Genomic DNA, 23,579 nt, shown 5'->3' with positions numbered 1-23,579 from the left:
CATCTGTGGTGTTGTGTGTGAAAAGTAAACAGTTCTTTGGGGCAGCCGGTAGGGTGCATAAAGACAAAAGCTCTGGCTCGTTCTTCCACGCAGCTTGCCACAATATACAACCCCAATTCCAATGAAGTTGGAACGTTGTGTAAAATGGAAATAAAAACAGAATACAATGATTTGCAAATCCTCTTCAACCTATATTCAATTGAATACACCACAAAGACAAGATATTTAATGTTCAAACTGATAAACTTTTGTTTTTGTGCAAATATTTACTCATTTTGAAATGGATGCCTGCAACACGTTTCAAAAAAGTTGGGACAGGGCAACAAAAGACTGGGAAAGTTGATGAATGCTCAAAGAACACCTAAGTGAACACCTAGATGAGTGTCATGATTGGGTATAAAAGGAACATCCCCAAAAGGCTCAGCCGTTCACAAGCAAAGATGGGGCTAGGATCATCACTTTGTAAACAACTGTGTGAAAATCAGAGGATTCAGAGAATCTGGAGAACTTTCTACACGTAAGCAGCAAGGCCGAAAACCCAACACTGAATGCCCGTGACCTTTGATCCCTCAGGCAGCACTGCATTAAAACTGACATTACTGTTTAAAGGATCTTACTGCGCGGGCTCAGGAACACTTCAGAAAACCATCGTCGGTTAACACAGTTTGTCGCTACATCTACAAGTGCAAGTTAAAACTCTACCATGCAAAGTGAAAGCCATACATCAACAACATCCAGAAATGCCACCGCCTTCTCTGGGCCCGAGCTCATTTGAAATGGACAGACGCAAAGTGGAAAAGTGTGCTGTGGTCTGATGACTCTACATTTCAAATTGTTTTTGGAAATCATGGATGTCGTGTCCTCTGGACAAAAGAGGAAAAAGACCATCCAGATTGTTACCAGCACAAAGTTCAAAAGCCAGCATCTGTGATGGTATGGGGGTGTGTTAGTGTCCATGGGCAACTTACACATCTGTGATGGCACCATCAATGCTGAAAGGTACATTCAGGTTTTGGAGCAACACATGCTGCCATCCAAGCAACGTCTTTTTCAGGGACGACCCTGCTTATTTCAGCAAGACAATGCCAAGCCACATTCTGCACGTGTTACAACAGCGTGGCTTCGTAGTAAAAGAGTGTGGGTACTAGACTGGCCTGTCTGCAGTCGAGACCTGTTGTTCATTGAAAATGTGTGGCGCATTATGAAGCACAAAATACGACAACGGAGACCCCAGACTGTTGAACAACTTAAGTCGTACATCAAGCAAGAATGGTAAAGAATTCCACCTACAAAGCTTCAACAATTAGTGTCCTCAGTTCCCAAATGCTTATTGAGTGTTGTTAGAAGGAAAGGTGATGTAACACACCCCAGCTTTTTTGAAACGTGCTGCAGGCATCCATTTAAAAATGAGCAAATATTTGCACAAAAACAATAGTTTATCAGTTTGAACATTAAATATCTTGTCTTTGTGGTGTATTCAATTGAATATAGGTTGAAGGGGATTTGCAAATCATTGTATTCTGTTTTTATTTACATTTTACACAACATCCCAACTTCATTGGAATTGGGGTTGTAAAATAGAGATAAACTGTGTCTACTTTCCACAAAGATGGTGACAGTGTTTGGGGTTTTATTTTTTATTTATCGTGTATTCATTTTGTGATCGCCTTTGAATTTACTCAGAAGCCCCTGTGGTGCTTAAACTCCAAACTGGCTTATCACTAGCTAACAGTGTCAATACTAATAGTTAGCGGTAACTTCTGCTACATTTTTTAATCAGTTTAGCATTATAAAAGTTAACTTTTCAGTTAGTGGATTAGCCGTTATCAAAGCTAACTTTTCGGTGAGCTGTGCCCACCACTGCCTATAGCTGCCCACACTTTTGCTTCTCTTTGTAAGACTCTCAATGGCCCAAAAAGGCCTTACAGGTCCCAGAGTAAAGCCACCTTGACACTTACATGAATTTAATCTCTGCAGTGCTGCGCAATTCGTCGTGCCAGTGCGACCCACGTTGTCCTGCTAGATGCCGTGCTTTGTGCTGCTGAACGGCACGTTATATAAAATAATTATTTCCTAGCTGATGACGCATTTGTTCTTGGAATTTTGCTGATGAAGCCATCTCTTATTGCTCCCGGAAACACAGAGAAATGATCTGCAGCTCCAGCTTGGGTTGTGCACGTGGTGCGGTGGAGAATGCATTTGGAACCATCTAAAATTACTTATTAAATTTATATTGTAATGGCTTTGTAAACCAGTTGCACTGTCATTCCTTCCTGTGAGTTTGATAATGTATCTGTAAAATTATGGTTATTGTAGATGTAACATCTCGACATAATCCTTCGGATGTGCTGTGCTGTGGCAGTGAGATGCATTGGCTTGAAGTGACACAGTGTTTTAGAATAGATTGCGCAATGATCACATCTAGTTCACAAAATTAATGCATGCCGGAAATTTTGAACATTTCGAAATTTTCTTTGCACACAGCTATGCACAGCTCACACACAGTTTACAATGAGTTTACTCTCTGGCACACCAGACTGCGTGCCAGTCCAGGGATTAAACTCATGCAAGTGTCAAGGTACCTTAAGGCAAACACGTGAAAGGGGTTGACAGTTATGATAACAAGACATATAAATACTAAACATTTGAAATGATGTATGTTTTGTACATTAGTATTTCATTTTATGCATAATTTTTCATTATTTTTTGTAATATATAAATATGAGTAACAAGAAATCTGAGGCGCTATTTGGGCGCCGAAAGAGCTCTTTTTAGTGAGCCGAGCCATAAGAACCGGCTTTCTTAAAAAGAGCCAGAATGCCAATCACTAGTGGCGACAACAAGCTGTTTATTGTGTGTTTTTAGGTTGCCCCATAGCACTATTTTATTAGCACATTTTATAGCTGTTTAGCCTGTGATGACAATAGCGTTCTAATCAACAGGACGAACTGGAATCTTTTTTGTACAGGGTCCAAAGACGAACCCAAAAATATTAAAACATCCATCCATTTTCTTCCGCTTTATCCAGAGCCGGGTCGCGGGGGGCAGCAGCTCAAGCAAAGCCGCCAAGACCTCCCAATCCACACACACCTCCCCCAGCTCCTTCGGGGGAACCCCAAGGCGTTCCCAAGCCAGCCGAGAGATGTAGTCCCTCCAGCGTGTCCTGGGTCTTCCCCGGGGCCTCCTCCCAATGGGACGTGCCCGGAACACCTCTACAAACGAGGTGTCCAGGGAGCATCCGGAAAAGATGCCCGAGCCACCTTGAAAACCACCAGACTTCCCCTTTAAAGTGAATGATGTGTACAGACTTACGAATCAGACTCGTCTGAACTGGACTCTGTAGTTCTGGACTGCTCTGCCTTCCATCTCTTGTATTTGTCCACTAGTTCTGTCAGGTAGGAAGTCTTTTTAGCATGGCGAACAATGAGTTTATGCTTCAGCAGCTCTTTTGCAGTTGGTCTCTGTGAAAAATGAAGAGAAGCTATCAAGAAGAAATACGTAAATAAACCAAAAAAAAAAAAAAAGTTCATCTTTATGTAAAACAAAACTTTTTTTTTTTAAAGCAAGTATAGAATAGTGAAGCACAAAAATCCAACATCAGTATTTATACCTGCTGAAAGACCAAATACTTACAAAACTGGGCTCTTTATTGAGGCAGGCTTCAACAAACTCCTTTAGTGGTTTGCTGTAATTGCCTTCCAGCGTGGGCGGGTTGTTCTTTGGGATGAGGAATAAAACCTTCATGGGATGGAGCTCTGAATGGGGAGGTTCACCTTTCGCCAGCTCAATGGCTGTGATGCCCAGAGACCAGATATCAGCCTGAAGTGCACAGACAGGTACAGCTGACGAACTCTGGCTGAACAGTGTATTTAACATACAAATGGTGTGAATAGTATTTCCTGTTGTACTCCGCCTCTTCCTCTGTAACTTATGAGTCACAGGAATGTTGTCACAGTATGATTGTTCTGGTCATAGTGTGTCCATCCATTTTCTTCCGCTTTATCCAGAGTCGGGTCACGCAGGCAGCAGCTCAAGCAAAGCCGCCCAGATCTCCCGATCCACACACACCTCCCCCAGGGGAACCCCGAGGTGTTCCCAAGCCAGCCGAGAGACATAGTCCCTCCAGCGTGTCCTGGGTCTTCCCCGGGGCCTCCTCCCAATGGGACATGCCCAAAATACCTGTCCAGCGAGGTGTCCAGGGGGCAGCCGGAAAAGACGCCCGAGCCACCTCAGCTGGCTCCTTTCGACGTGGAGGAGCAACGGCTCAACTCCGAGCTCCTCACCCTCTAAGGGAGCGCCCAGCCACCCAGCGGAGGAAACTCATCTTGGCCGCTTGTACTCGTCATTGTGTGTTTTAGTGTGAAACAATACACCAACTAAAGGACACCATATAGTATATGGTACACCTATTATAATTTACACATAATTACACCACAGTTATGACGTAGGAAGTAATCTGTGGCGAATGTTTCACTTTAAACCCAATTTGATTTGATACAGGCCCGACTATATGATTAAGAGTTGCAATGTATCACTCCACCCCAACTCCTCAGCAGAAGCTGCACTTAAGTTTTGGTTAAAAATAGAGAGGTTCTGCTTAAAAAGACACTTACGGGTGCAATGTTCTGCAAAGATAACCGCTCTAGTTCACTTTGACCTTTGCCTAAAGGAAGAAGAACCTGACACTCAAATCTGTACAATTCAAACACTTGAAGAAAATTGAAAAAAGTATTTTTCAGATATACAGTTCATGCTGTCAATCTGTTGTAAAGCTGGAAATATTTTATAGGTAGGACCAGTGGTGGGCACAGTTCTGATAATTGATAATTATCGAAGATAATGTTTTCATTATCGGATTATCTTTTCAGATAACTTTAAAAACTATTATCGGACTAATTATCTTGCGATAAATTTTTATCCAATACTTTTTAGACCATTAACGTGGTAAACAAAGCTGAGCAGTTACAAACATTTTTAAAATTTAAAATCAGTTGAACACCTACCTGTTAAATGTTTCATAGCAGATGTGTAGTTCTACCCTCTGCAAACAGAAGAGAGCTGCTTCTAGAAGAAACCGCTCTATCCTCTGCAGGCAAAGGAGAATTGGTCACACACAAAAAAAATAATAATGATAATAGTAATTTCTTTTAACCCCATACTGATACGCTGGCAATATCACCCAAGTCATTCAGAGGCATACATTTTTAACTTATGGTTCAAATTTTAACCAAACAAATTTTGGACAAGTTATTTAAAATTACTGTCACGTCTGAAGTTTTATAAAGTGAAAATATCAAATATATGTTTTAGTTTTAAAGTAATGCGCTCATTTTTTTTAAGGTTTTAGTGAGGACATGCTGTGCCCAGCAGTGCATTATGGGTAGGATAGGGTAATCTCAGTACGTTCACGACAGGACAAATGCATTTCAGACACTCTGATCAGGTTCCACGGACAACAGCATTAAACCCTAGTGCCTAAAACTCTCGTGAATATATTCTCTGGGTTACTGACATTGTTATTGTGTTTGTTAAATTCCACGCATCTTAAATGTAGCAGACACGGATTATATAGAATTTTGTTTTGGCACGTTTTCATGGTCTCTACTGCCATCTACTGCCCAGTAGTGTTCACGGCAGTATTCAAACTGAAGCTGGGCAGACACTGTATGATATTTTCAATCACTGTACTCGGTTCCAGCTCAAACTGTACGACAGAACCGCATGGTGTAAAAGTTCAGAGTGCCTGATTTATGTTCTCACACACATTGTACGTTTAAAATCACACGTCGGGCTCATGTTTCCAGAAGCAAAACGCAAACAGAAGCTTTTTTCAAACTTAATTTACAAAAACTCTCGATGAGAGACATCAAAGTTTAAAAACAAAACAACAAAAAACATTACAAGACAGGTCTGCGGTGTTTGCACATGCACAGTGCGAGAGGTTGGATGCTTGTAGCGCTTCAGCAATGGGATACCCTCATGACGGCCGACCAGAATATCAAACAGGTTTGATTTTCATTCGACCATACGATTGTGGATCAGGAGGTGGTCGTGATATGTTAAACGCAGCTCATTACTCCATGTATACTAAACGATGCAGGATGTGCGATTAACCTGAAACTCGGTGCGATCCAAAAAATTCTTGCACAAATGAAAAATCAGCTGAAATAGGGCCAAAAATCGCACAGTGTAAACCCAGCTGAAGTACTGAACGTCTGGCACCAGTAGATCATGGCAGTGTTCTATTTGTTTTTGACACACAGGTTATATCAGGCGGTTATCTAATTGCAATTTGGCTTTTTTTTTTTTTTTTTTTTTTACAAATAAAAAAAATTGAATATTTTACAAAAGCACGTTTATCTGTAAACACCAACACACGTCACATTAACGTGTTGGTTTACATAATGTATGAGTCAACCAATCAGTGTTAGCCAAGGCACATTTTACCCAGAATCCTTTGTGATCTGTCTGTTTGTTACAAAACTTCAGAATTAGTGCATTATTCAACATTAAAAGATATATGTTATATTTTAACTTTGTACAAATGACATAACTGACAGTTATTCTATCAGTATTCATTTTATTTATACACCAAACCATAACTCAGCATTGCTTTATTTTCCAAGACCTGCACCTGATGGAAGCATTGTGACTGAATATAGAGTTGAGCTTTGTGGCTCCTCTCAGCTTGCTTCTGTGCTGGAAGCCATGTAGTAAACAGAAACCTCCAGCAGGGGGCAAGATGTTCAAAGACAGAAGTGCTGACTCATTGTTTGGGTCTGTTGTCGCTTTTGATGCTTTCAGAAGCGATCGTGGTGTTAAAACTCAAAATCAGCTTGTTAGTAGCTGCAAGTGTCCCGGAGACAATACTGGAATTTATCGGTTATCTGTAACTTCCGATACATTTTTGGGTGGTTTATCAGTTTATCTTTATCAAAGATAACTTTTAAGTTATCTGTTATCGAAGTTAATTTTTTGGTTATCTGTGCCCACCACTGGGTAGGACCTACTGCAGTAAAATTTCTGTCAAACATCTTTTATGATTCATGTTGACATAATCACATGGCTGTTAAAAAAAAATCACAAAAGACCCAGACAGATCAATGTTGTGAGAATGCCCTGTGACCAGATATGGAGACAATGTATCTGTGAAACATCCAAACATCTACAAAATTAGAAAATCTCCATAAGGCTGAACAACAGAAACTGCTACCATCTCTATGTTTTTATTTTTGCATATCAGTTAGTAAGCACTATCCAGGTCCTGAGACTCATGGGTGCCAGTGCTTCTCCAAAGATTCTCTAGCATGAAGGGGATGAGAGGCTATGACTCCACCTGGATGGAATGCCAGTCCATCACCAGTTACTTCCGCAGCCACGAACGGCATTCATTTACAGCTGGGCAAACTTCAATGATGAACATTAAATGTCTTGTCAAATGTCACACATTAGTCAATATCACAATATAAATCATAGCAGTGTATTTGCTGTATTATGCTATATTTGAATTTACCAACATTTAATTTACAGCACTGTCAAAAATGCACCGTGCACAATGTGACTTTGCAAGTTCTGCATATGCATCCAGAAGAGTTTCTGGATGGAAAAGTTGTGAGGCAGAAACAAACACTATGACTGGGTAATTATAATACAGAAGAGTTAAAAATGGAAGCAGCCTAAAGAAATGTTCTCACAAGGACTTCTTGTTTATGCACTTTGCAACATGTGCCAACTGACTTTTCTACAGTCTTCAAGGGTGCACCGTGGTAAACACCTGTCCTAATAACAGATAAGAAAAACTGAAATCACCTGACGATCTTTATTAGATTCCAGGTACATTCTGAGCATCGCCCCCATCAGGGTGGAGCATTCACTACCAGCCAATGGTTACTCATTATGAAGACCCAGATAGAAGAAAACCGTCAAGAGAAATTAAATAAGGGCTTAGGCTTGTCACATTAACACATTTTGCTGGACGATATATTGCCTCAGAAAATATTACAATAAACAATAACATCACTATATTATCAACATTGTCCTAAGAGCAGTTCCTGAAGAAGGGCTGCACCCGAAACGTCACTGCTATCTGTACCTAATAAAGCTTTTTGCACGGGAGTGTTCAGGTTGTGCGGATTTTTTGGTTTGATCCAAGAGCAGTTTATGCCATTGATACAATATTGCACAAAAATGCCAGGACACCCTTTAAAAGAGCAATAAACGTTCAATTATCAAGAATATTCAACATTGGAATTGAACCGTGGGGGAAAACAAATCCTAAATCAGTGATTCATATTTCAAAAGATTGGCATGGGCTATTTTCTTCATATGATGGACATTCTCAAACATCAACAGGCAAAATAAAATAATTCAAGTTTTGTCATTTTTTTTTAAAAATCTATCATAACAGCCACAACTTGAGCAAATTTAAGATAACGTTAAATGACGCAGAGTTCATATTTCATTATTTTCTGTTACATTTCAAGTCATTTAAATTGGTCCCATTTTGCCCTTATTTATGACCCATGTTCATAAATAAGGTTTAAAGGGTTAAAAACATTAATATCGGATGAACACAGCATTTGCTCTCATGTTCAAAACTTGCATATAGTAGCTTTATTCTCCTGAGGCAGAGAGCAGCGGGAGCTGAGGTCCACCAGGCACGCACCATGTCGCCAGACTGCCTTCAATATTTTGTCCATTTCAAATTTGATTTTTGCGTCATTAGGGCATTTCATAAAATCTCACTCTGTACAGATGTGAAATCATCCTAGGCAACGTCACGATTCTGCGAACATTCCATCCATGAAATTTTATATTATTTCATATAAAACTTCAACTCTGTATTTAAAAAAAAAAGTAACATTTTAAAGGGAATATTTTAATTTGGGCATAAACAGCATTAGCCATCTAATCTCCTTTTCACATTGAAGGCTGAACTTGTAGATTAGCCTCCTCTGTACCAGGCTAAAAGCTTTAGTCAGATAATGTGAAACTTTAGCCTATTAAGCGCTTTCTGCAATGACTAACGTCAAGAGATTATGAAATGAAACAAGATTAGACCGCATTATGAAACCAAGCCCAGGAGTTTTCTTATATAAAACTGCTTGAACTGATGATCTTGGTTGTTTTGGAAATGACTACAGTGTTGCTATAAATCTGTGATTCTCTTTCTCAGAGCTACACTGAGCTCTCTGGACTTTCCCAATGTACTATGTGGTTCCATCCAAGGAAAGTTATCAACTTTGATGTTGGCTCAGAGAAGCTACCAACTGTTTAAAATTCACTAAAAGGCACTTATGATGTCTTAAATTAAAAGTCATTTTCACAACTTGCAGCACTATTGAAGTAATAATCTAAGTAGGCCCATAATTGTGGCTGTGTTGATTTAAGAAAACTCCAAAGAAATAAAAACATGGCCACCACAGTCTTGTTGCTTTTCATGTGAAAGATGTATATAATTATTCTTCCACAGAAAAGTTAAAAGAAATAACTGAAAAGCGCAATAGTGCTATTTCAATGTGTGTATCAACCCCCCCCCCCCCCCCCCCAAAAAAAAAAATCCTTAGTTAGTGCATTGTAATATAATTGCAGCAGCAATATGCAGATGCAGCACCCAAACTGTGTCCGTCGTATCTCAGGTGCAGGGAGCCATCTAACAGCAACAATTCACCAACATTCTCTGAACACACTACTGTGAGAAAACAATGTCGCAAACCAGTCCCGCTATCAGCTCACATTCATATAAATCTAAAGTAGTCATAAAACAATTTTTGGGTAAAACAGAAGGTCAAAGCAGAAATTAAAGTCACGAGAAATGAGAAAACTTCTACAAAAAAAAGTAAATAAACCTAGAAGAAAGTTTATGAATAAATAAAAAGGTACAGTATAGTGCAAAATAATTTTAAAAACAATGCAGTATTTGATGCTTTTATCTACATCAGTGTTCACAGGAAATCTAATTTGAGATGTCCAAACATTGCTGCTATCCCACCAAAATCCAAATTGAGACCTTTTTCTTGTTCACAAATAGAAACATTTATTAAGTTGCAATCCTTATCTGTCTATAAAGCAAGAAACGTCTGTGTGTGTGTATGTAGCTCACATCTCTCTGACTGTTTGTCAGATCGGCCTCAGCTTTTGGATATGGCTTGCGCATAGCATATGCATCCCTTATTATGAAAATTTTGGGGATTAATTTTCAAAAACCTTTATTTTGATTAACACTAACATTCATACTTCCAAGACTGTGTGGCTGATACTACTGGTAGCAAAGCTAAACAACATCACGTAGTTCATGTTGCTTACACCATTTCACAATAAAACATTGAATGCTACTATCCTAGCAAATATTTTTACTGTGAAAGGCACACTGTCAGTGTTCCTTGCGGCTGAGTTTAACTTGACAACACTGAGGAGACCAGCTAAAATCATTTTGATAACACCAACAAATTTCCCACTATTTCTGTAAAATCTTATATTTTTCCACAATTTGCACAACGTTTCATAAAGTATATCAGCTGAATAAAATCTTATATTTGCTGTGAGTTCAAGTTTAAATAAACTGTGTTCAAGAGGTGGGATACTGACTTGCTGTTTCAAATATTCAAAATGTTCTGTTTAATTTTGTCTGACTCTCTTCCAATAACCTGTTTAACAGGAATCCTTTCATTTTCATATCACTGATAATAAACAGATTTTTTTTGTAATATTAAATACTATATTCAAATAATAATATAAGTACACCTCTTTCTACATCCAAACACCATCCATGAGAGATCTACTTATTTTTCTATAGGAATACAAACTTCCTACAGACACGGCACTAGTATTGATAAAGAAAACAAACCCTAATCATCTTTGCAAGTTTACTGCTCAGCACATAACAGAGAGCTGCACATGATCGGTAAATAACTAAATAATTAGAAAAGGCAAATTAAATACAACCTGATAGTTTTTTAAATTAGACATTTGTTGTTTTTAAGTGAGACATGACTACATATTTTTTATTTTATTTAAGGTTTGCAGTACATTAAATGGGTCATACATATGCAAAGTGCTGCAAAAGTGAAGACTCACCTTAGAATCGTAAGCTGACTGTTTGATAACCTCGGGGGCCATCCAGAAGGGCGTGCCGACAAAAGTGTTGCGTTTGATCTGTGTGTCTGTGAGCTGGCCGGCCACACCAAAGTCTGCCAGCTTTACTTCTCCTTGTTCGGAAAGCAGCACGTTGGCAGCTGTGGAGGAGTGGAAAACATGGATGTAATCCAGCCATTCCAAACCTTCAGGCACGAGTAATATATCTGTCAGTGCTATTTATCTGTGCTACTCATTTGTTTGAGAAAGACAGAACGACCTTTGAAGGCCTTTTAGTGAGCCAGTGAATGAAGTCACTTGACATCCTCACTTAAATACAAACTATGTAATAAATCAAACCATAAGTGGATGATAACACCATTACCGCGCCATCTGATATTAATGTTTGCTCATTGGTACCATTTAGATAACCGAAACCTGTGTCTTCTAAGAGCAGCACTCAGCTACGCCAGACTGCTACCTTTGATATCCCTGTGGATTTTCTTCTCAGAGTGCAGATACTCCAGGCCCTTCAGGATCTCTCTCAGGATTGTGGCAATTTGAGTTTCATCGAGAGCTCCAGGCTCCATCTTGAGAAGAAAAAACAAAAGTATTTATTTAGTTAATTATTACAATTTTTTAACAGTCCATTTGCAAATTCAGTTGTGACTAAGCAGGTTGTTAAGCGCTCCCTCTTAGTTCGGGAATCAAGTGAACCATCCATCCATCCATCCATTTTCTTCGGCTTTATCCGGAGTCGGGTCGCGGGGGCAGCAGCTCAAGCAAAGCCGCCCAGACCTCCCGATCCACACACACCTCCCCCAGCTACTCCGGGGGAACCCCAAGGCGTTCCCAAGCCAGCCAAGAGATGTAGTCCCTCCAGCGTGTCCTGGGTCTTCCCCGGGGCCTCCTCCCAGTGGGACGTGCCCGGAACACCTCTCCAGCAAGGCGTCCAGGGGGCATCCGGAAAAGATGCCCGAGCCACCTCAACTGACTCCTTTCGACGTGGAGGAGCAGTGGCTCGACTCCGAGCTCCTCACCCTATCTCTAAGTGAGCGCCCAGCCACCCTGCGGAGGAAACTCATCTCAGCCGCTTGTACTAACGATCTCGTTCTTTTGGTCATGAGCCAAATCTCATGACCATAGGTGAGGATCGGAATGTAGACTGATCGGTAAATCGAGAGCTTTGCCCCCCTACTCAGCTCTCTCTTCACCACGACGGTCCGATACAGCGGATACATCACTGCAGATGCTGCACCGATCCGTCTATCGATCTCACGCTCCATCCGTCCCTCACTCGTGAACAAGACCCCGAGATACTTAAACTCCTCCACTTGAGGCAAGGACACCACTGACCTGAAGAGGGCAAAGCACCCTTTTCCGGTCGAGAACCATGGCCTCGGATTTGGCGGTGCTGATTTTCATGCCGGACACTTCACACTTGGCTGCAAACCGCCCCAGTGCACGCTGAAGGTCCTGATTTGACGAAGCCAACAGAACCACATCGTCCGCAAACAGCAGAGATGAGATTCTGTGGTTCCCAAACCATACCCCCTCTACACCCTGGCTGCGCCTAGAAATTCTGTCCATAAAAATAATGAACAGAACCGGTGACAAAGGGCAGCCCTGGCGGAGGCCAACGTGCACTGGAAACAGGTTTGACTTACTACCGGCAATGCGAACCAAGCTCCCGCTGCGGTCGTACAGGAACCGGACAGCCCTTAGCAAAGGACCCCGGACCCCGTACTCCTGGAGCACTCCCCACAGGGTGCCCCGAGGGACACGGTCGAAAGCCTTCTCCAGATCCACAAAACACATGTGGACTGGTTGGGCGAACTCCCATGAACCCTCGAGCACCCGATGGAGTGTGTAGAGCTGGTCCAGTGTGCCGCGACCAGGACGAAAACCGCACTGCTCCTCCTGAATCCGAGGTTCGACCATCGGTCGAATTCTCCTCTCCAGTACTCTGGAATAGACCTTACCGGGGAGGCTGAGGAGTGTGAGCCCCCTATAGTTGGAACACACCCTCTGGTCCCCCTTCTTAAACAGAGGGACCACCACCCCGGTCTGCCAATCCAGAGGCACTGTCCCCGATCACCACGCGATGTTGCAGAGGCGTGTCAGCCAAGACAGCCCCACAACATCTCGAGACTTAAGGAACTCAGGACAGATTTCATCCACCCCAGGAGCCTTGCCACCGAGGAGCTTTCTAGCCACCTCGGTGACTTCGGCCTGGGTAATGGATGAGTCCGCCTCTGAGTCCCCAGTCTCTGCTTCCTCTTCGGAAGACGTGACGATGGGATTGAGGAGATCCTCGAAGTACTCCTTCCACCGCCCGACAACATCCCCAGTCAGGGTCAACAGCTCCCCACCCGCACCGTAAACAGTGCTGGTGGAGAGCTGCTTCTGCCTCCTGAGGCGTTGGACGGTTTGCCAGAATCACTTCGAGGCTGACCGATAGTCCTCTATAGCCTCCCCAAACTCCTCCCAGACCCGAGTTTTTGCCTCTGTGACCACACGGGCTGCGGCACGCTTGGCCTGCCGGTACCTGTCAGCTGCCTCTGGGGTCCCCACCTACCAACAAAGATAAGTAGGACTCCTTCTTCAGCTTGACGGCATCCCTTACTTCCGGTGTCCACCACCAGGTTCGGGGATTGCCACCGCGACAGGCACGAGACCTTGCGACCACAGCTACGAGCAGCCGCATCGACAACGGAGGTGGAGAACATGGTCCACTCGGACTCCATGTCTCCAACCTCCCCCGGGATCTGGGAGAAGCTCTCCTGGAGGTGGGAGTTGAAGACCTCACTGACAGAGGGTTCCGCCAGTCATTCCCAGCAGACCCTCACGATACATTTGGGCCTGCCAGGTCTGACTAGCTTCCTACCCTCCCAGCGGATCCAACTCACCACCAGGTGGTGATCAGTCGACAGCTCTGCCCCTCTCTTCACTCGAGTGTCCGAGACACGTGGCCGAAGGTCAGATGATACGACTACAAAGTTGATCATCGACCTCCGGCTCAGGGTGTCCTGGTACCATGTGCACTTATGGACACCCTTGTGCTCGAACATGGTGTTCGTGATGGACAAACTGTGACTAGCACAGAAGTCCAACAACTGAACACCACTCGGGTTCAGATCGGGGAAGACGTGCTTCCCAATCACCCCCCTCCAGGTCTCACTGTCGCCTCCCACGTGGGCGTTGAAATCCCCCAGGAGAACAATGGAGTCCCCAGTCGGAGCGCTATCTAGTACCCCTCCCAGGGACTCCAGGAAGGTCGGGTACTCTGCACTGTTGCTCAGCCTGTAGGCCAAGACAACGGTGAGAGACCTGTCCCTGACCCGAAGGCGTAGGGACGCGACCCTCTCGTTCACCGGAGTGAACTCCAACACTTGGCAACTGAGCTGGGGAGCAATAAGCAATGCGACCCCAGCTCTCCGCCTGTCCCCGTGGGCGACACCAGAAAAATGAAGCGTCCAGCCCCTCTCTAGGAGTTGGGTACCAGAGCCCAAGCTGTGCGTGGAGGTGAGCCCGACTATCTCTAGTCGGTATCTCTCAACCTCCCGCACAAGCTCAGGCTCCTTCCCCCCTAGCGAGGTGACATTCCACGTCCCAACAGCCAGGGGCTGTGAGCATGGACCGGGCCGCCGGGCCACCCGCCCTCGACCGCCACCCAATCCTCTCTGCACCCGACCCCCATGGCCCCCTCTGCAGGTGGTGAACCCACAGGAGGGAGGGCCCACGTCACTCTTTCGGGCTGAGCCTGGCCGGGCCCCATGGGCTAAGGCCCGACCACCAGGCGCTCCTGCGTGAGCCCCAACCCCAGGCCTGGCTCCAGGGTGGGACCCCGGCTCCGCCATACCAGGCGACGTCTCGGTCCTTGATCTTTTACTGGTCATGGAGGTTCTGAACTGCCCTTAGTCTGACCCGTCACCTAGGACCTGTTTGCCTTGGGAGACCCTACAGGGAGCACAAAGCCCCCGACAACATAGCTCCTAGGATCATCCGGGTACGCAAACTCCCCCACCATGATAAGGTGGCAGCTAGAGGGGGAGCCGAGCCCCCGAGTCAAGTGAACCAGAGCTCATTAAACTTTCTCTGCAGATGAGTCTGACCCCTCTCCCACAGAAACTGATGTCCATCGGGCCAAACACAATGATTTTTTTTTTTTTTTTTTTTGTGGTGGTGGTGGTGGTGGGGGGTGTTGGGAGGTTCTGTTTTCACCCCTGTTTGTTTGTTTGACTGTTTGTGAACAGCTTGTAACCCATTGTTTTTCATATATTGTTGAGAAATGTTTTCAGGGGATTCACATCCTGATAGGCAAGAACTGATTCAATTTTCAAGGTCACAGGTCAAAGTCAAGAAAAGTCTTGGAAAAATTCCTTTCCTTTAACACTGAACAAATTTTCAAAAATTCACAACTTTGTCCAAAAGATCAAATTTCTTTCATCTTTGAGTGCATTATGCAGGATGGCATCTTTTATTGATAAAGTCTGACCCAGCTCTGATCCAGATTACAGATTGTGTGGCCATTTAAATTTAACATTGAAAACCCCATTTAATGCATATTTTACATTTAACTTTACATCACTCTCATATGAAAATGAGATGCAGACCAACAATCACTAATCACCTGACAAAGTATGATTTGGATTGTGGATTTTGCAGACATTTGAATTTAATAATGAAAAGCCCATTTAGTGTAGCTTTTCATTCAAAAGAGCCTCAATCACTTATTTTTCTATTATGGATTTACCTACACCACCAAAATCGGATGGTTTCAATTTTATGCCTGTTTGTCTATTTTCCAGTTATCAGTCAGAAATTAAGAGCCAAAAAGCAATGATAAATTGTGCATAGCAGAGATAATCAATGTTCTGTGAAAATTAACAGAAAAAGAATTCATAAACTGAAAGGGGGTGGGGAGAAAGCGACCACAAAAAGCGACAGCAAAAAAACCCATCTTAGATTCAAGTGCATGAACTAAATGCATACTCCTGCCATTTGATCACATCTAATTTATCTTATGAAAAGCTCCTTCTAAAAGGACTTTGACCTTGAAATTTTTTCCAAGGTAAAAAAAAACATTGTTGAATTGGAAACTATCATTGGCAACTAGCATTGGCAGGGATTTGCGCTCTATGAATGCAGTGCTCTTGTTCTCATATGGGGCAGGCCGTTACGTGGTAACAGACAGGAGAACAATAGTTAAGCTAGGCTAGCTCCATTGGTTGCTTTCATGAAGGAACCAATCAGGGAAGCGCAAAGAACTGGGAATCGCAGACGTGCAGATTGGGGTGCATTAAGAGGGGCACAAATCTGCAGTGTACATTGCAAGCTTTTATTTACTGTAGTTGGAGACTAGCAATCCTACTACGTCGACTCACAAATCAATTGCGCATCTAGACTGCCCTAAAGTGTTTTCCTGAGAATTTTTTCAGGCTTGCCAGGAATGCAAAACTAAAAGTTAAGTAATGTGCTCATTATTTAGAAAATCCTACTATAGTCATCCAAAGGTTGAACATTTGTTAGAAACAAACAAACAAAACATACATTTGTATTTTTCTGGTAAGGTATTTTTCCAGTGAGTGGAAATATCACTAGAAAGTATTCACAGGGCTTCACTTTTTCCACAGTTTATATTGTAGCCTTATTCCAAAATGAAGTAAATCCATTTTTTTCCCTCAAACTTTTACACACAACACCTCATAATGACAACATGAAAAAGGTTTTTATGAAATTTTTGCAAATTTATAAAAAAATAAAATAAAAACTAAGAAATCACATATACACAAGTATTCACACTCTTTGCTCAATACTTTGTTGATGTACCCTTTGGCAGCAATTACAGCCTCAAATCTTCTTGAATATGATGCCACAAGCTTGATGTGCTTATCTTTGGGCAGTTTTGCCCATTCCTCTGTGCAGAACCGCTCAAGCTCCATCAGGCTGGATGGGGAGTGTTGGTGCACAGCCATTTCCAGATCTCTACAGAGATGTTCAATCGCATTCAGGACTGGACTCTGGCCGGACCACTCAAGGACATTTACAGAGTTGTCCTGAAGCCACTACATTGATATCTTGGCTGTGTGCTAAAGGTCATTCTTCTTTTGAAAGATGAACCACTGCCCCAGTCTGAGGTTAAGAGCGCTCTGGAGCATGTCTTCATCCAGAATATCTCTACATTGCTGCAATCATCTCAATCCTGACCAGTCTCCCAGTTCCTGCCACTGAAAAATATCTGCACAGTATGATGCTGCCACCACCATGCTTCATTGTGCCTGGTTTCCTCCAAACATGACGCCTGGCATTCATGCCAAAGAGTTCAATCTTTGGCTCATCAAACCAGAGAATTCTGTTTATCGTGGTTTATCATTCAACACTGCTCATGACACTATGGCTGGGGTACTGTGGTATTTTGATACATCTGGTTATGATACTTCCATTACTGCATGTTTAACTCCATATTTTATGCAGTTTGCTCATGCAATAGTATTATATTAGGGCTTCTTATGTACATAGTATGGGTGTAACCATAGATGTATTTGTATTGAACAGTTTCGGTACGGGATGTTCGGTTCAGTACAGGGCTGTGCAGAGGTGAGTTCGCGTTGCATGCGTTTACCATAATTTCTGGACTATAGAGCGCACCTGAATATTAGCCGCACCCACCAACTTAAAAAAGAAATTGTACATAAATACGCCACACTTGTCTATAAGCCGCGGGTCTCCACGTTGTGACATATTTACACAGAAAGATGTTAAACAGAAAGATTTTTTAAAATTTTAATTAAATACGTACTGTAAATGCCTTTTTTCCCCTGCAGTGTTACACATAAATATTAATGCGCACGTCATCCAACGCACGTGCAGTGTCTCCACACGGAGAACTGAGTAATTTCATAACGTTTTCATCACGTGTGCAGCCAGGATAGCATGGAGTCTGTGGAAAATGAGACGTAAATAAGGCGCTATGACTTTTTCGACTTGCTGCGCCAAGACAGAGAACCGGTGGGGTGACGCTCTGCTTCGCTAACTGATCTGATAGCGCAAACTGCTGCAGATGCGACTTTTCTTCACTAAAACGCACAGGTAAGACCTTATATTTACACTTTGTGTGTGTGTGAATTCTCACCGCATGTGGAGCGCAGCTTTCAGGAAATCAATTGACAGCATCAATTGACACATTTGTTGTTTGAGAACATTTTATTTAATATATTACCAGGCAGCACTTTGCAATTATTTTATTTTCTTGTTTGCATAATGTTACAATAAATTGTTGGTTTAAAAAACAAGGAAATTTAGGTTTTGTATTTTGTTCCCATACCGTCCCGAAAATGAACCGAACCGTGACCTCAAAACCGAGGTACGTATTGAACCGTGATTTTTGTGGACTGTTACACCCCTAGTACATACAGATATTTTGTAAAGATAACGTTTCTTATTTTGACACTATTTATAGTCATTGTAATCTATGATATAACTGTATTGGTATTTTGTATACGGGGGGGGGGGGGGGTATTCTCACGTTCTTGAATTATTGAAAAATTGTACAGTGGTCCCTCATTTATCGCAGGAGTTACGTTCTAAATGTAACCTGCAATAGGCGAAATCCGCGAAGTAGTCAGTGTTAGTTTTTACAATTATTATAGATGTTTTAAGGCTGTAAAACCCCTCACTACACACTTTATACACTTTTCTCAAATAGGCATTAACATTTTGTCATTTTTCTCTCCTGTGTAAACACTCTTTTTTTCTTCTGGGCGAGAAGGTTATAAACAGACACACGCAGAACACAATGCGCATGCTCTCCCTTCACTCACTGCCTCCGTGGGTACGGATGCGGGACCTGCAAAGAATCCAAGTCATGCCATGGAGCTCTGCGGCTGCGGTTACCGAGACCATGCAGCAGGTGCTGCAGATTTTTCCACAAGAAGTTTATCCCTTGCGGGCTGCTGGAGCGCTTTGCATAAAAACAGCGAGTGTAGTCTCAGGACCTGTTGCCAGAGTTGTCCACAGCTCTGCACAGCAGAGAGAGGGGTGGTGTGAGTGGCCCGCTATGGCGTTTACCGAGCCCGCAGACTCAGTAAGTGCATCGGAGGCAGTGAGAGCAATCGTGGTGATGCCGACCGGTGCCGCAACCAGCCCGCCTGATAAGGACACACACACACACACACACACACAAAAAAAGCATGCAAAATTGCACTTAAAAAAAGTCAGCAAAACTGCGAGGCCACGAAAGGTGAACCGCGTTATAGCGAGGGACCACTGTATTTGTAAGAAACAGACTAAGAATTATGTGTCATGTCACCAGTACGCAATTCAGTCACACCTAAGAGAGTTCAGGCCATACTTGAGTAGGGTTGGGTATCGAGAACTGGTTCTTTTCGAGTGGCGTTAAGAAATTATTCGATCCACCGATATCAATAGCCGTTTTGCATAACGATTCCCTTATCGGTCCTTCAGAGCAGCCGTTGTTTTTGAGGGTGTTTGTCGGGAAAATGATCATTCCTCTACGTTGATTACAGACTCTGCAGCGGCTCTGTAATCAACCGTTTCTGCAGCGCGATACCACTTTGAAGTGTGAACCAATGAAACAATGCTTCGATCCACTGGCTCATGGTTCTTTGATTCACAGCTCTTCAGAAATGGCAAGTCCGCTTCTTAACCCCTCTCATAGCCATTAAAATATTATAAGTCACTTTTGTGTGGATTAAAGTCACTAACTGGGACTCTTGTCTTGTTGCAGTCAAGAAATGAGAATCATCCTCCGTTCCGTTGGCACAGCTCCAAACGCTGCGCGTCTCTCTGCCGAGAGAGAGTCCGGTCGGATTTAATAACTTCAAAATGAATTGCCGCTTTGAATAAAATGACACTGCTTACAAACGTAATACAGACAAGAAACTACAATTGACTAAAACCTTTTTCCTCCCAATATGAGACGTGCTGCGTTCTTTATAAATTACATCCTGATGTGCAGCACAGCACGGCTGCAAGAGCTCAGCTCAGATATATGGAAAGACATTCATGCCAATAATGTCTGAAAGAAAATGCTTTTGACAAAAACTACAGATTTTATTTCTATTTATGTCCAGAGATCAAGGATCCACCATGTAGAGTTTATTATGTCCAAAGTTTAAGAATCCAGTGACCAATTTCATATTTATTTATTTACATTAAGACAATAAAATGTTGTTCAATTTCAATTCAGTCGGTTTATAAAGCACCAAATCACAACAAAAGCCATCTCAAGGCACCTCACATAGAACAGTTCAACATAAAAAATTGAAATAAATTTAAATACATAATTAAAAACAAAAGTAAAAGAATAAAACAGATAAAAATAAAAACTATTCATAAGAAAGAGAATAAAAATAGGCTTTAAGTCTTGACTTAAAAATGTCCACGGACTGACTATCTCATGGTCGCAGGAAGATTGTTCCACAGAGCAGGTGCATAGTAAGAAAAAGCTCTTTGACATAGAAAACCTGTAAATTATTGGAGAAATCTTCTCACAGATTTCATCACAATGCAATATTATTCACCTCCCTACAATGACTCAGCGGAATCCCAACCCTCCCACTCAACATTAACTGACCTGGTATTGTTTTAGTTTCCTTTCGGGGAGGAGGGAAGAAGAAAGAAAAGGAAGGAGGGAGAAGGAGAAAGGAAAGGGAAGGAAATGAGAGGGGAAGGGAAAGGAAAAGAAAGGGAGGGGAAGGAAGAGAGAGAGAGAGGAAAAAAAAAAATCAAAACCACGTCACTCTTGACAGCACACTTGCCTCTACCCCCCTCACAGAGCCCACTGGCATCTGGTCAATATTAACTTTTCTCTCATAACCTCACACCAGTTGTGTGTGTGTGTGTGTGTGTGTGTGTGTGTGTGTATATATGTATCGGTGTATGTGTATGTATATACATATGTTTATAATTTTTTTTCATTTTAGGCTATTTATATATTCATTATTGATAATAATATAATAATTATTGATATTATTATAATTAGTATTTTTATATGACATGATATATATATATATATATATATATATATATATATATATATATATATATATATATATATATATATATATATATATATATATATATATATATATATATATAAAAAAAAAATTTAAATTTTTTTTAGGCTATTTATGTATTCATTATTGATGGTAATATAATAATTATTGCTATTATTACAATTGTTTTCATATGATATATGACATGATATGTGTGTGTATGTGTATATGTATGTATGAGATTTTACGATTACTTATGATTAACGGCTGCATGAAATACTAATAGTGACAACAACAAAAGGACAGGTTGAATTAATATATATATTTAATATATATACATTAAAGATAATTAAAAATAAAACACTGCACATTCAAGGATCCTGTCCATTCTAACCCTACATTTGTGTCTGTTTTTAATGCACTACATTCCACAATGTTTTTAATGCACCATACAAGATGAGACCCACACACAGACAAAAAAAAAAAGAAAAAAGAATGGGTCAGATACAACGCAATAATCAATGTCACATTATTTTGAAAGGCTGTTTAATCATTGTTGTTGCTGTGGTATGGATTGATGTTATGATTATTGCTATTAATATACACAGATATGTGTTTTGTAGACGTACATGTAAGTATGTACGTATATATATATATATATATATGTGTGTGTGTGTGTGTGTGTGTGTGGGTATGTATGTATGCATATGTATATATACCTCCTTGTGTATCATGTCTGTATTGTTTTATGTTATATGGTTATTATCCTCAAGCATTTATTTCTTTATATTACCGTTGTTGCCAGTGCTCGTTAATGCCTGTTTTGTTTTATGTTGTCATGTTGTCTTTGTCTTCTAATAAAGAAAATTAAAAAAAAAACCTGTAAAGCATACTTTTAGCACACAAAAAATTCACGAGGTATCGATAAGGGAATCGGCTCAATAAGCAGAATCAATAATGGTGTTGATAAAATCTTATCGATACCCATCCCTATACCTGAGTGAACCTGATGATGCTACACAGGAAATGTGTTGTTTGCTTGAAATAAACAGGAGTAGAAGAATTTATTTCAGTGTGCGGTAGTTTACCTATTTTATGTTTCCATTTGATATATCACATATAAAAAAGTTAAAATAAAATAATCCAAACTCCCGGATCAGACCGTTTCAGCACACTAATGTCACTGCTGCCAACTGCAAAGCTGCAAACAATATATTTGGGAAAAGGAAAAGCAAATATTTAATGAGTATATTTACTATCCGAACCCCCCCCCCCCCCCCCCCCCCCCCCCAAAAAAAAAAAACAAATCAGTACTGGCAGATCTCTGAGTGCATCTGCAGCAATTATTTTCTACATTTGACTCCAGACCATGTGAAGCATTTCAAAATAAATGTGGCGAAATGTGGGCTAAATGCTGATAAGAGTTTTACACTTTGACTTCAATAATGCAGATCTTTGCGTCAAACGAGTTACTGAGTTTCAAGAGCACCACCTCACCCCAACAACAGTGAGGTTTCATCATGTCTGCAGGTCATTCACCACCGTCTATATAGCAATACATCAAGTTTAAGTTTATTTGCCATTTGCAGTATTAAAACCACATTGGAAAAAGGGTGCAAGGAGCTCAAAAGTGCACTAGCAAGACATACACAAACAATAAAAAGACATAAAAGAACATAAAAAAAACGCCATAAAAATGACAAAGCCACAAAATAATGAATGTTATGTTTGACTTTAACATGTATTTATTAAATATTCTGCAGTAAAAACCATCCCGGGGTACCCGGGGTTGTGTTAAACTAGAACATTAAGGTGTTTGGTAACAATTTGATGTGTGTTTTTTTTAAGTAAATTTATGAATTCTGCCTGCACAGGCATAAATAGGATTATTGTGATGACTTAGCAGAATTAATTAACTAATTTTGAAAAAAAAAATGTAATGAGAGAACATTAATGACAGATGCATTTTAAAATGGGAGGGGGGGGGAGATAATGAAAGTTTCCTGTTTTCAACAAACTAAGTGCTTTTTCCACTGTTTCAGAGTTTACAAGGAGCAACTGACTGTGCCAGGAAGCAATGTCGATGCACAAGTGATTTGTGGCTGTTTTAATTTGGCATTCTGGCTGACACAGTACTCTTTTAAATTTGTTGGATTCTACCTTTCATATGAGCTTTTTGTGTTGCTAATCATACATCTTCCTTTAACTGGTTGCAGGTCTACCCAATTGTATCCAATGATTGCTCTGTCAGTTGGTACTGCACCTTGGAAAACCGAAATGAACTGAAGAGGTTCCATACAAATGAGTCTGGCTATCCCAGAGGAGCTTCCCAACTTCATTTGTCAAAATATAATGTTGAGCTTTATAAACATAGGTTTAAAAACAATTAAGAAGGCTTAGTGTTGGACTTTGTGTTACTCAGTTTGTGACATTTTTTATTTTTTTTTGTGTAAATATATATTTGCTACTAATATCTGATTTCTAATG

The 23,579-nt window shown here is 41.4% G+C and overlaps 1 protein-coding gene and 1 long non-coding RNA gene across 3 annotated transcripts in view; one reads left to right on the top strand and one right to left on the bottom strand.

Annotated features, from left to right (window-relative positions):
- Nucleotides 1-23,579, bottom strand: part of stk24b (serine/threonine kinase 24b (STE20 homolog, yeast)) — a 52,706-nt gene that overhangs the window by 8,462 nt on the left and 20,665 nt on the right. For both annotated transcript variants that reach the window (XM_034177011.1, XM_034177019.1), the window contains exons 4-7: nucleotides 11,555-11,663; nucleotides 11,077-11,234; nucleotides 3,634-3,819; nucleotides 3,313-3,461 (exon numbers count right to left, since the gene is read on the bottom strand). In XM_034177011.1, coding sequence (XP_034032902.1) covers nucleotides 3,313-3,461; nucleotides 3,634-3,819; nucleotides 11,077-11,234; nucleotides 11,555-11,663 — 602 coding nt within the window. The remainder of the gene's footprint in view (nucleotides 1-3,312; nucleotides 3,462-3,633; nucleotides 3,820-11,076; nucleotides 11,235-11,554; nucleotides 11,664-23,579) is intronic.
- Nucleotides 1,652-22,236, top strand: LOC117516173. Its single transcript, XR_004562324.1, has 3 exons — nucleotides 1,652-2,010; nucleotides 9,885-9,888; nucleotides 22,221-22,236. It is a non-coding gene; the product is annotated as an uncharacterized LOC117516173 (long non-coding RNA).

Source organism: Thalassophryne amazonica, chromosome 1 (assembly GCF_902500255.1).
Source record: "Thalassophryne amazonica chromosome 1, fThaAma1.1, whole genome shotgun sequence".
In the NCBI taxonomy this organism is placed as follows: Eukaryota; Metazoa; Chordata; class Actinopteri; order Batrachoidiformes; family Batrachoididae; genus Thalassophryne; species Thalassophryne amazonica.
This window is presented reverse-complemented; position numbering and strand designations above follow the sequence as displayed.